The following is a 14,240-nucleotide window of genomic DNA, read 5'->3' on the forward strand; positions in this document are numbered from 1 at the left end:
CTTGAGACACTGTCTCAAGACAAATGTGTAGCTCAGCTGACACATTTGTTTGTTACGTTCTTGAATGCTAGCTAGGGTCACAGGCATGTGCCATGATGCCCAGGTCTGCCTTTTCTGAGTTGGTCTTCTCAAATTCTTACTACCGTAACAGCAGGAACTAACTCACACACATAACCTGTACTTCTGCAGTTTTGGATTCTAGACATGAGTTGGCAACTGTGTACAAACCAGAAGATGAGCAAAAGCAAGTTTTGGAGATGTGATGGATGGCTTTATGTCAACTTAACACAAGTTAAAGTCATCTGAGAGGAGGAAACCTCAATTAAGGAAGTGCTTCCGTAAGACTGGGTTGTAGGCAAGCTTATAAGGCATTATCTTAGTGATTGTTAGAGGAGGGCACAGCCCATTGGGAGTGGTGGCATCCATGGACTAGTGGTCCTGGGTTCCATACGAAAGTAGGCTGATCAAGTCACAAGGAGCAAGCCAGTAAGTAGCACCCCTCCATGGCCTCAGCATCAGCTCTTGCTTTCTTACCCTGTTTGAGTTCCTGTCCTGATTCCTCCCCAACTTGCTTTTGGTTGTGGTGTTTCATTGCAGCCGTGGTACCCATTACTAAGACAGGAAGATGATATTCAACATGACCTCAGGAGATGACCATCTCCCTAATGTTACCACAAAGAAGTCAAAGGATGAGTGGACAGATTCTGTTCTGCTTTGGCTATTCCCAGTGACCGGTATTAGCTTCTGTTCTGTGAATGGCATTGTGACTGGAAACGGCACATTCTCTGTAAAAAAAAAAAAAAAAGCTCAATATGGTTCCCTTGTTGTGACAGTCCCCTTACAACGACTGGAGTTAGTCACCTTCATTTTTCCCTAACCTCACTTGCTCAGAGGTGCAGTTCAAGGGCCTCTTGGTGCCTGGCTAACAGTAGACACCCAGGGCATTTTGGAGGTCGCCAGATTCATACTGTGAAAAGCAAATCCAAGAGGGAAGACCAAATAGTGAAATGAATTCCCATGTCTGTAAGCTGCCATCCCGTGGAGAAGGAGGGGAAACCATGTTGTCAGGAGCGCCTGTCAGAGCAGCAGGCAAAGGCTGCTGGCTATTTTTTCCTTTGCTGTGACATCTCTCCATTTGTGATTGCCTCTGATTTGCTCGAATTCTGCCTCTGCCACTCGGCTTGGTCTCAACTTCATCCAATATTTCTTGTTACCATTTGGGGACCATCTGGACCTCAGCAGTGGTCTCCCCAAGAAGACACAGCACTGAGGAAAGTGATGGACTCTGCTGTGTGTCCTGCCCTCTTCCTGAAAAGTGGGCCGAGAGCCTGTCAGCCTGCTGACAGGAGCCAATTTCACATTCCTGTGACTCTAATTCACTCCCTTTGCACAGTCCTGAAGCCATGCCAAAGCTTGTTAGGGGGTTTTGAAAACTCCTTGAGTTTTGTCTAATGTGGACATAGGATAATAGATTTTTAAAAGGAGAGGAGAGAAAGAAAGAAAGAGTTAGAAAGAATTAATTTCAAGCTTTTGAGAACCATTCCCCTTTGGTTTCTAGTCTTCTAAACTCCTTGGACCCGTTCAAGTCTGTTCACTCTGTCTAAAGTCATTAAAAGCAGCACGGGCATCTCTCAGCCTGTTCCTCCAGCCACAGGAGGGGTCAGGAAACTCGGTCCTTCTTATCTTCTGGCTCCTAGATGATGTCACTGGTTAGACGGTCTTCCCAGAACTCCTCAACAACTGTGCGGCCTCAGTTTCCCAGCACTCCCACCTAGGCCCATCACCAACCTCTCTTGCCATCACCACTGAAGTAGCTGCATCAACCCCAGTGCCTTTTAAGATCACAATGTTGCCACTGTCCATGGTTTGAAGTCTTCACTGCATCCAGCATCCAGATCCACCCACCTATGGAGACCGAGCTAGATGCCATGTGTTTAATGGTACAGGCAGAGGGAGGAAAGTAGTACTATGTGCTCAAAACATGTCATGCTCTTCACTGAGCACACGTGCACACATGCACTGGGCTGTGCATGAGTCATCGCATTCATGGCCATGGCACTGTGTGTGTTTCCTGGTTTCTTTTGTTCCTCTGAATGATAGAAGGGCATGACCACATCCATAGACATGTAGTGGATCCTAGATGCTCAGTGGATGGCATTCTCCACAGTCCCTTTCCTCTGTCACTGAAAATCTGCTGTTTGTGCCTCACCACAGAATCATTAGCAGCCTGGAAATGGTTCTGTAAACCTTTGCCCCACATATATTTCTAGACTGGATATGTTTTAGAAAATTTAGGCGTGAAAAACTAGAGACTCTCTTTGTCATACTCAAAAGAAACTCCATTTCACCAAACCCAGGCAGTTAGACAAAAGCTAACATTCCTCAGGAACTTGTGAAGCAGATTCCCTTTTACCAAAGGGGTCATTTCCCTTATCACCCGAAGAAGGGACAAATTTCTTATCTGTGGTGCCTAGTAGCACATCAAAGTGTGTGCTGGCTTCCATGTTCCCTCAGTATCGTGAATAGTCTTCTTTGTTTGACTAAACTTTCTCTCTCTCTCTGTGTGTGTGTGTGTGTGTGTGTGTGTGTGTGTGTGTGTGTGTGTGTATGTGTGTGTGTGTGTCCCTCTCCCTCCCTCTTCCTCTTCTTTCCCACACCCCCTCTCTCTGTGTCTCTGCTCTGCTCCTGCCTCTCTCATGACCAGGTTCAATCCACTTCTTTCTCTCTCTGCTTGAGACTCTTCCAGATGTTTCCAGCTGTTCTCCCTTATTTCTACAATAAAAACCTTCCCCATAACCATACCATAGAGTGATCATGTTTTCAGTTTATATACACTCTCTAAATTCCAAAATAGGTGTTAAATGTGGGGAGGAGAAGAAAGAAGAGAAGGGGTGTGGTAGGGCAGAGCCAGAACTTTGGTTCCTGTTCAAAACCGGGGGAAAGGTCACAAGCCTGTAGTATCTGTATCTGAAAGGCTATGTCACCTGCAGGTGACCTTGTGGTTCCCCTGGACCAGGTGTTCCCACACCTAACACCTACTCACCCTCATCTTTTTGTCACCTGTGCTACAATAAAATTCTGAAGACAACTGATATTAGAAAGAGGAAAAATAGACTTCGCTCACAGTTTTTGGAGGCTTATACTGAGTGCCCCGTGGGCCCCAGGGAAGGGACTATCAGAAAAAGTACTCACCTTGAGCAGAAGCAGAGAAAATACTGGTTGAGGCTCGCTCTCATACGACACTTAATATTGACAACTCAAAGGCTTACACAAGATCTACTAAAAGCTGCATGGGAAATACCTCAACCCTCAGTGACCTAAGGACCTCCTGGTATGGCCCTCCTTTGAGGATCCCCTCATTTCCTGCGGGGCCACCCTGGGGGTGTAGCTTTAACTACAGTAACAAACCATAACACCTGCCAACCAAAAAAAACCACTGTCTTCTGCCCTCCCTCTGTCCCTTTTTTCTAGCTTCCCTTCCTTTCCCCTACTTTCCTCATTCTCCTCCTCCCCCTTCCTATCCTCCTTTCTCTGCCCCAGCCCCTTTTCTCTCTTTCTCTTCCTTTCCTCCCTCCCCTTTCATCTCCTTCCCTTGCCCCATCTCCTTCTGTCTCCCCTTCCCTTCCCCCTCTCTTTCCCTCCCCTAATATTCTGCCCGCTCCTCTTCTCCCCTTACTTTCCTTCTACTTACATCCCTCACCTGCCCTCCCTTACTCTCCCTTTTCGGTCCCCTATATTCTATCCCTCCATCCTTTTCCCAGGAGGAATGGAACTGGCTCTCTGAGATCATGCTCTGCAGGCTGCTGTTTGCCATGCAACCCCTATCAGCCTTGTTTTCTCCCTGTGGAGATATCTAGTTCCAGGAAGTCTGGTTCCAGGATCAAAGGATCTTACCAGGAGCTTACCTGAGGATGTGGCCAGACACTGGGCAGCATTTCGTACTGAAGCTGCCATTCCTGCATCTCTTTCCACTTCTCGATGTCCTAAAACCATCCAATTCTCTTGTAAACCAACCTGTGCTTTTAAGTGCTAGCACATCAGGTTTTCTTCACAAGAGAGGAAAGTGAGAAGAAAAAGAATGTAGTGTCAGACTTTGCCAGGGCCACCCCACTCCTTCACTTAGTGCTCTGGGGTCACTCAGTGTCCTCGTGAGTTTGGTCTCCTTCAGCCTTCTTCCTAATGCCAGCACAGTCAAGCCAGGCGTGGTAGTACACACCTGTCACCCCAGCACTCAGGTCTTGGAAGGTAGAGGCAGGAGATTACCACATTCTACACCATTCCAGAACAAAATAGGGCAAGACCCTGTGTGTCAAAAGTCTCAGAAGAGCAACAACAGCAACAAAGTCCAACTTCAAGGAAGTGAGGTGTAAATGTTTTCTTGTCTGAGGGACTGCACACATAGCCTACCATATGCTCTTTGAGGGAGGATGCCGTGTTCATTACTGCATTCAGGTATGTTCCATCGAGCTTCCAGACATTCCTCACGACTTTCCTAAAACAATACCTGGAGGAAGAAGACCTTTTGGCTGCAAAAAGGATGCCCAGCATGGGGTACTTAGACACCAGTTTTCAACCATTCCAAAGCCAAGTCCTCACACCAGCTCCAGACCCTCCATTAAGCCACAGCACTGAGTCTAGCAGGAGTCGAGCTTACATCTCATAAGGCCTGGCACACTTGGGTAGTAAGTGGAGTTCTGTTTCATTTGACTGTTGATGAGGCTTCATGAATTTCCACTTGAAACATGAATCTTAACTTGCTTCATGAATTTCCATTTGAAACTTCCCTTAAAAAGACCCACAAGCCTCTGGCTCTGGCTTAGCTGAGACAATGAGAAAACTTTGATCCAGAAGTTGCTCGCTATCATGGCAAACTGAACTTGGTGATTTCTCTAGACATAACAAGGAACTAATTTCTCACAAAGAAAGTTTCCAGTCAGTTTAAATGTTCTTCAAAAGAACAGAAGAAAGTGCACAAGGAAGGACGTGTCTGTCGTTCAGAAAGGGGCCAGCACTGGAAGCATGGCTGATTGTTTACTTTCTCATGCATTTTCTGTCTAGTTGTGCTGGCTCCTGCAGTTGTAACTTGTGATTATTTAAGATAAAAGTAATCCAAACTAAGTTTTACAATTCAGTCCCATTAAACATTTCTGTGGTACCCAGCATACACCTCCCACCAGCTTGGACGGGTACAGGACTCTCCATCATCATAGAAAATTCTACCAGACAGTGCTGCTCTGGGGAGGAATCGCATGCCAACATAGTAGTTCACCATCCTCTTCTAGCTGCCCCCACGCTGTTGTTCACTTCCCAAGCAAAGCCTTTCTTGACTGTCTCCTAGGAAGTGGAAAACGGCCCACTCTCCTCTTTGCTACAAGTGGTGCAAAGCATAAGCTACTAGATATCTCATGAGAATTAGTCTTAATTAGCGTGTGCCTTGCTTGTTAAATCACGCACTTGGGAAAGTAGCATGCATTCGGGTGCTGACAATCACTAGGCCTCCTTAATACTACCCACCTGTGCACAGTTACAAATCACTTAAGTTAATCCATTTCTCCTGGGCCATCTAAATGGATAATCGAATTGATTCTTTTGCAGCCTTGGCGTAGGTCCTAGCTTAGATCTAAAAGCCTTGTCCCATCCCATATGCACATTTCTGTCCACCTCCTATGACAAGGACTACACCTCATGGCCCTGCAGAGAGCACAGACCATATATTAGTCATCATTGTGTCTCCAGTACCTGTCTAGGTCCTAGCAGGTGGGAAACCCACCAGCAATGTTTGTTGAAGGCCTTAATTAATCCATTACCTAATCAATCAAGATGCCTTTGGTTCTCCCAGTAGGATGCTCACTGATTATTCCTGAAGAGAATCCATTCCCCAGCACAGCAATTTGAAAAGCCAGCTGCACATCAGAGTCACTGAGGAACTGTGGAAACCTGGCAAAACCACCACCTGCCACTCTGCCTCCAGCAGAATCCCATAGCAGAGGCTGGGGCTCAGGTCTCAGAGTTTTATAAATGCCTCCCCATGGGATTGTGTTATGCAGCCCAAGATTACATTGTAAACCATGGCAAGTTCCTGACTTGTCAGCCATAAATATGATTTCCTCCTTTTTGATGTTTGTACCCCACAGCCTTTCTTGCCCACTGTCATTTTTACTGCACAAGGACCATCACTCTGATCTCCCTTCTCCTCCAATGCCCAGTGTAGAGCCATCATTCCCCTGCCATGGGAAAGGAAACTCCCCATGCGACCTTTATTTCAGTGTCTTCTTCAAGAGTCAGGATAGAACTATATGACACAGTGAGGGAGAATAAAGTCCCTGAAATCTCTCCTCAGAATGCTGAGGTCCTGGTATGGGTTGTCCCTGCTGAGTTTTTAAAAAAGCAAAATACAAAGCAAATAGGGGGAAAATGCCAGAAGAAAAGTCAAGAATTGAAGATAACTGGTAAGCCAAGCCAAAAGTCTTGTATTAGGTGTGGGTAAAGCAAGTGCTAGGTGGGTTCCAAGCGAAGGATTCCAGACCCTAGACATGAGTCTTAGTTGGGGAATGGGGCACTGGTTAGAAATACCTCTCCACTGGCCAGATGGAGTGCACTGTCACCTAAGTTCACACCAGACAGGAGGAAGGAGTCTGGAGTGTTGACCAAGCCAGAGTCTGAAGACAGCAGCAGACTAGAGGTATCAGAGATATGACTAGAAAGAAGACGATCTGGTGAAACTGCCTAGGAACAAGACCAGGGCGTTGGGGGAATGGAGTCAAGAACAGACCGAAGTTTCCTTATTCTAGTTCCCAACATCAAGTAACAATAGTTTTCCCAGGTTAAGAAAACATGTGTTGAATATGTCGTTAAAATGAGCCAAGATAGGAGAAGGTATAAAATGTGTGATTTATTGAGCATCTGTCTACACTGTGCCTGATACCATACAAAGCTATGCACACTTATCAGTAAGACTCAAAGAGTAACTACTACCTAGAAATGGCGAAAAGTGAGCATCCTTGAGATTCACAGCCATGTGCCCGAGAGGTGGCACGACCAGTGTGACTCCTAGGACACATACTTGACCAGATACCTAGACTGAACTTCCTCTGGATGTATAGAAGTCACTCAATACGTCTCACCTGTGCAGTTCCCCAGAGGCCATGCTGATGCTAGAGGTCCTCCCACATTTTCATTATGTGGGACATGGTGAGGCTTTTATGAGACTCCACCACAGGCTGTTTTTCAAATTTATTTAATTCATCCATCATGTTCTGAAGCCATTTGCTTTTTTATATTGGACAGATGTAATGAGATTTTGGACACTAAAAAATGTTTTTATTAAAAGTTATGACCCAGAGCTAGTTGGTAGGGGCCTGGCCATAAATCCCCAGGAGTATGTGAATTTATAAGGGATGTAGCGACATAACCTTAACCTTCTGGGCCACACCACAGATTACATGGTCTCCCGGCTACAGCCATCTTCCCACCACCCCACACACCTGTAGCTAAATAGCAATAGTAATTATCAATGCCAATAGTAGTAGATGTAGTATTTCTGTAGTTATTGCACATGGCAACTTTTCATCTTGTCGTTGCCACAGGTGAGTCATGGTGAGCTAGACGCTGGTAGGGACAGATGACAGAATCTACTGACGTTTGTTCTAAATGACAGTGGTCCTAGGCACGTTGATTCTCCCTCCCCAGTCCACATCCTGTGTCTGGGAATGAAGGAATTAGCAGTCATAATTTCTGTGGAGAGAGTGAAGACGATTTGGCAAACAAACATTATTCTAAGACTGGACCAAGCCCTACTCAAAATTAGGAAGCCTTGTCATCTTTCTGCTCATGCGCAATGACTTGATTTGAATGCCAATAGGCACAGATGCTATTAGCATTGAGCTACTTGGAAATTATCCAAAGAATAATTAGCTTGTATGTATAGACTAAAACAAGGTTATTAAAATATGCATGTGGGGTAGATATTATACATTTCGTATAATACATGATATATACAATAGAATTAAAAGTTAAGAGAACAGTTAGTCTTGGCCAGCTGCCAGCCACTTGTTAAAACATGGATTCATTCATTTCTGTTGGGCAATGCTGTGTATTAGACCCAGGGGATCTGCTGGGCATTGGGAATAAGTTACACGCGTGAAAGAACCTGCTATAGAACCTCGGCTGAAGCACTGAGGACTCTAAGAAGGACTTTATATCAGTGGTGGCAGCTACCTGGGCTTAGGAAAATAGGGAGCACTGATCTTACTGGGATAAGAAGAGGTGGTTGAGCGAAGAGAAAGGCTGGCACAAAAGACAGGCACAACTGGTTGTCTTTGTTGTTGTTGTTGTTGATGATGATGATGATGATGGTTGTGGTGGTGGTGATGATGATGGTGGTGGTGATGGTGGTGGTGGTGATGATGATGATGGTGGTGGTGGTGATGATGATGATGGTGATGATGGTGGTGGTGATGATGGTGGTGGTGATGATGGTGGTGGTGGTGGTGGTGATGATGGTGGTGGTGATGATGATGATGGTGGTGGTGGTGATGATGATGGTGGTGGTGATTATGATGATGATGGTGGTGGTGATGATGGTGGTGGTGGTGGTGGTGATGATGATGGTTGTGGTGGTGGTGGTGATGATGATGGTAGTGGTGATGATGATGGTGGTGATGATGATGATGATGGTGGTGGTGATGATGATGATGATGGTGGTGGTGATGATGATGGTGGTGGTGATTATGATGATGGTGGTGGTGATGGTGGTGGTGGTGGTGGTGATGATGATGATGGTGGTGGTGATGATGATGGTTGTGGTGGTGGTGATGATGGTGGTGGTGATGATGATGGTGGTGGTGGTGGTGGTGGTGGTGGTGATGATGATGGTGGTGGTGGTGGTGGTGATGATGATGGTGGTGGTGGTGATGATGATGGTGGTGGTGGTGATGATGATGATGGTGGTGGTGGTGATGATGATGGTGGTTGTGGTGGTGGTGATGGTGGTGGTGATGATGATGATGATGGTGGTGGTGGTGGTGATGATGATGGTGGTGGTGATGATGATGGTGGTGGTGGTGATGATGGTGGTGGTGGTGTGATGATGATGATGAGAGAGTATAAATATGAAAATGTAATAATGGACCCCATTATTTTGTATACCATAAATAACTAAATAAGCAATAAAAACAGTCAAGTTTGGCAAAAGTTACGCGATGCCACATCTTCATTTTCAAAGAAGACTGCTCAATGTAGACACGTTGGCTCTTATCTCTGTGCCTAGCTGAGTGGGGTGCATAGTCGCAGGAAGATGGACTGTAGACTTACAGACACGCTGCTGCTGTTGCTGCTGTATCTCCCAATCAGGCCTATGCTTTATCATCTGCTTATGCTGGAAACACATCCCAGGCTTTTCACCATACATCAGAGTCGGCTCCCGCCTACTGAGACCATGGGAGTGTAAACCATGGCTGCCGTCATCATTAAACCCATAAATCCATGTCATTTGTGCGTCATTCCCTCCATCCTCATTCATCATCCCTTGCACTTGCAGAATAGCCAGCCGCTGGAGGATTTCGAAGCGCGCTTTGCTGCAGCCACGCCGGTAAGACTGAGAGGGCCTTGTCTGTTTAACTGTCTCGTGTTGTCGGACCATCACTCATTCTATGCTCATCCATCATGCCTTGTGGTTGCAGAACGGAAACCTGTCAATGGACTTTGATGAGCTTCTTGAGGCAACCAAGGTGAGTCGGCCAGGGTCCTGTTAATTTAGAGTTCTTCTGCTTGTCCTCATGTGTCCCATGGTGTCCTCATCTACCTGCATAAATGGTGACTGTCCTACTCTCTGCTACTGCAGTAGGTGCCCATTGCAATGTTCACAGGAATACTAAAGGTGCTGTGAGGTTCAGTAGGAAGAGTGTGTGTACAAATGGTGTGTGTGTGTGTGTGTGTGTGTGTGTGTGTGTGTGTGTGTGGTATGGGAGTGTGTGTGTGTATGTCTGTGTATCTGTGTCTCTGTATGTGGTGGGTGGTGGGTAAGTGTATATGTATATGAGTGTGTGTGTGTGTGTGTGTGTGTGTGTGAGAGAGAGAGAGAGAGAGAGAGAGAGAGAGAGAGAGAGAGAAGGGATATTGAAAAGGTAACATCACCCATTAGTTTCATTCAACCAGTATTTTAGAGGTCTCCTAGCACATCCTAGTTATACTGATGGGGAAAAGTACAACACAGTCTTTGCGCCCTGAGAGAAAGATAAGAAGACAGTGGGGGAAAGGCGTGACTGACTGGAAAAAGCTCATGCAGAGGCCTGAAGATGTGTCACCTTTCAGATCCACTGGACTCTGTGCCCCTTAGCACCGTGAGGACTGACTGTGTATGTTTGGCTTCCATAAAGCATCCAGCTCGTGAACATAGGGGCAAGAGCATGATGTCCTTAGGTCTGTGTCCTGGCTCTTGGCAAAGTAGCCAGCGCATGATTGGAATTCCTACACAGTTCTTGAAGGGTTCCAGGATCTCCTGTTGCCAAAACATAGGGAATGAGCCTGTGAGAGAATGCATTATGGAGGTCAACCCATGGCATCTCATCCCTCAACTGTCTCACCTCACCACAGTCATGTTGAAAGAAGGAATAGGGCACTAATCTTGAAGCAGCTGTACAGTGCACCATACACTTGGGAAACTATCACTTATTTAAATTAAAGTGGCTGGGCTAGGGCCAGGGCCAAGTCTGATGGGAGATATCAAAGGGATGGACCCAAACCTCTCAATGCCTTGATTTCTCCAACACTGGTCTTGGCAGCCTTAGCATCACTCCACCTACTGCTGCAAAGTACCCAGTATCTTCTAAAAGAAATGCATCTGCACCTAGAGCTACCCCTCCACCAGAAGGCCTTTGAAATGCTAGTGTTGGTAGGTAATTCTTTGTCTGGAGCAAACATCTCCAGCTGCTGCAAATGGCCTTCCATGGGTGTGCACCATAGCAGGTCTCTTGGAAACCATAGCTTCTAGTTGGAAGATGTCTTAGAGCTCACTACCACATTAAGAAATGTTGAGCAGGGACTGGTGAATCAGCAGACAGACTTTGAAAAGGTGTGGTTGCTATACAGGTCAGTGCATCCAATCTCCCGTCCCCGTCCCTTACCTCAGCCTCAAGTTAAGGCATCTGTTAAGTGCGGACTGTGACAATGGAGCTGACTTTCCTGGGCTCAGGCAGTGTCAGACATGATGATAATGTATGGGAATGCTTATTGTAAGCTGTAAAGTGTTTTACAAATGTGAACTCTTAGCTTTATTCTCTTGAGGCCTTTAACATGATGGATGAGGACAGTATTTTCAGATATTTTCAGTTGGAACATGGTTTATTAGGTTACAAATAAGCGGCTGGGGTTCACATCGGGGAGGGCTGTGAAAATAGATACTATTCCTGATTCTCAATCATACATGGTTATTCAGATTATTTTTAATTTTATGGCCCAAGAACCCCCTTTTTCTATAAAATTTAATTAACTCAGGGTTCTATTTAAACAGCAAATCCAATGAAACGAAATAACAGCCTATGTTTTATGCCTCCCCATGTTTTTCTCGTTTAATCCTTGAGTGAAAATCATTTGGCAAGAGGAAGGGCTATATCTCAAGAAAGAAGGTTATTTTAAAAGTTGTGCTTAAGGAGAAAATTAGCCAATAAATTATCTTTACGATGTTAGTAAAAGTATGCCACGAGTTCAACACACTTGAGATGTAAATTGTGTGACTTAATTATTAACTTCATTTTAATATTTTCCCAACGCTCAAAATAGTCCTGAGCCATTTTATAAGCATGGAGTTCCAGACTCCAGGAAGCTCAGAAGCTTCAGTTGAATTCATTAGGCAGAATCAGTCTTTATATGCAGCAGGAGAGGGACCAAAGGGCAGCCTTCACCCTATCAGGTGACATGTTGTTGGCATGCCAAAAAAGGCTTGCAGAGGAAAAAACAAGAGTCCAGATTTAGGAGCACATGCTACACGCCAGCTGCCACGTGTATATCAGTGGCTGGACTCACTGTTTGAGAGGGAAGGTGTTAGGGGAGTCAGTGGGGAAGACTGAAATGTACACAAATGGCTCAGATAGCCTCTGCCAGTCCCTCGCCATGTCCTCCCTCAGGAGGTCCATGCTGGTAGCAACAAACGGCTTCTGCCCTCCTCCAGTGCTCCTCCTGGCTCTTAGAGTTCCATAGTCTTCCACTTCTTTGTCACCAGGCTAACTGTACCTCTCCTGCTAGACTTTAGAGTCAGGCTGTTTCCTTTGGAAAACTCTGACTAAATTCTCTGCCCCTAGCTGACTAGGCTCCAGTTTCCCAACAGAGACTTTGGTCACCCTTTCTGTCCTATAACCCTGAAGGGATCTGCGTCTGTGAATCACCATCCCCGAACAGACCGTCCATTGCCTGCAGTTAGGACTTGACAGTTCTCCTTTCCATGCCCCTAACACCAAGTACAGTGTCCAGCACCTTATGCTTCTTCAAGATTCGTGAGAAGAATGTTGCATACTTCAGAGGAAACAAACCCCTCGGTGTGTGCCAGGTACTGTCGTGGAGTCTGAGAGCCCAAGGGGAAGGATTGAAGTGGCGCTCACACAGCTGAGCGTCATTCTTGTCCAGGAAAACACTCTTGGCCAAGTTTAGCCAAAGAAGCTCTGCTACTAAGAGCATCCCTTGTCAGAAATGCTTGGGAGCAAATGTGGTTTGGGTTTTGAGGTTGGGACATATTCAGAATAACACACCTTGGAGATGGGACCAAAGCCTAAACACCAAATACCTTTCTACTTCATATATACTTCTACTCATAACTTCATTCTCTCTCTCCCTCCCCCTCCCTCCCTCTTCCTCTCTCCCTTCCTTTCTTTCCCTCCCTCCCTCCCCCCACCTCTCTCTCTGTGTTTAGTGTGCTAGCAATTTTTTTTACCATGACCCTTATCAGGGATCAGGTATAGATTATCCATTTGTGGCATCATATCAACACTCAGAATGCTTGAGATTTGGAATATTTGAGGTTTACAGCTCTCAGACTAGATGATAAATCTCTAACATCAACTCTGTCACCAAGCTTGGACAGTGAACCAACATACATACCCAACAGTGGGACCTTTGAACTCAAAGCTGGCTCACTCTGCAGAAGCAATAGTCATTTCTTTTTTGGTATGAATCCTAGAGATCCAACTACGAGCAAGTTGGAACTGGATGTCTGCATGGGGACCAGAGTAGCAGTGCAGGCAGCCTCTTCTTGTGCCTTCTGTTGACTGGTTCTTGCCGTTGCCTGCACTGGGAGCCCTCACTTACGATGAGAAGATGAGTGGGAAGTAGGTTTTACTCAGTGGATAGCTTCACACAAAGTGTGTGACTATATGCTTTGCATAATTAAGTCAGGGCATTTGGTTCCTGGCCAAAGAATCCCTATGGTCTCTGAAGCTAAAGTGTATGCAGATTAATTTCTAAGTGTATCTTAAAAGGGTTCTTCTGCTCTTCTGGTCAGGCTTTTTCACACCCCCTGTATGATGGATAGGAAGATGGATGGAGCTGTGTCTGTAGGCATGGAGTTCCTGGGAGTGATTGATAGTGTGTATACTAGTCTGCTTTTGATTCCTTTCCTGGTATTCAATGAAATGTTTTCTTTTCATCCAGCCACATTTTTATATCCCAAAGACAGACTTCGAGGGCAATACATATTTGACTGTATGCTCTCTGTACAGAAATTTCAAGTCCTGACCTGAATGACTTTGATGTCACCTCTATGGGAATATATTTCTTTACGAAACAGTGTGGCTAAGGGATCCTGCCTCTCAGGGCTAATGCTGTTGGGAGCATTAAGTGAGAAAGGACCTCATAGTCATCCCTTGCCATTCTTACAGGTGGGTGGCTTTTGGACAGGTGGTTCCACTCTTGAGAGAAACAATTTGTAGGATTGCATTTCTGTCTATGGACTTGGAACTATGAAGTGTAGTAGGCAGTGACTAGCCTTATGATTTCCTTGGTAGCAACAGAGAAAAGGGGTGGTTATTCTCAAGATATAACATCCTAAAGCAAGCCCAGCAACATCCCTCTCGTGCTTACAGGATTCCTTTTGTGTCTTTCCAGGCTGTGACCCAACTAGAACTTTTTGGAGACATGTCCACCCCTCCTGATATAACCTCTCCCCCCGTAAGTATGCCCCACCCTCCGAACCCTGCTGCCTGGCCCTTCTTTCACCAGTCACACAGAGACTCAATGTGGGCTTTGGTGAGGGA

The 14,240-nt window shown here is 45.8% G+C and overlaps 1 protein-coding gene across 19 annotated transcripts in view; it reads left to right on the forward strand.

Moving 5' to 3' along the window:
• Positions 1-14,240, forward strand: part of Dab1 (DAB adaptor protein 1) — a 1,118,143-nt gene that overhangs the window by 1,078,487 nt on the left and 25,416 nt on the right. For 10 of the 19 annotated variants that reach the window (XM_087660519.1, XM_087660524.1, XM_087660525.1 and 7 more), the window contains 1 exon segment: positions 14,092-14,154. In XM_087660519.1, the coding sequence (XP_087516645.1) occupies positions 14,092-14,154 (63 nt within the window). 19 annotated transcript variants of the gene reach the window in all.

Source organism: Rattus norvegicus, chromosome 5, assembly GCF_021556685.1.
Source record: "Rattus norvegicus strain SHRSP/BbbUtx chromosome 5, alternate assembly SHRSP_T2T, whole genome shotgun sequence".
NCBI lineage: Eukaryota > Metazoa > Chordata > Mammalia > Rodentia > Muridae > Rattus > Rattus norvegicus.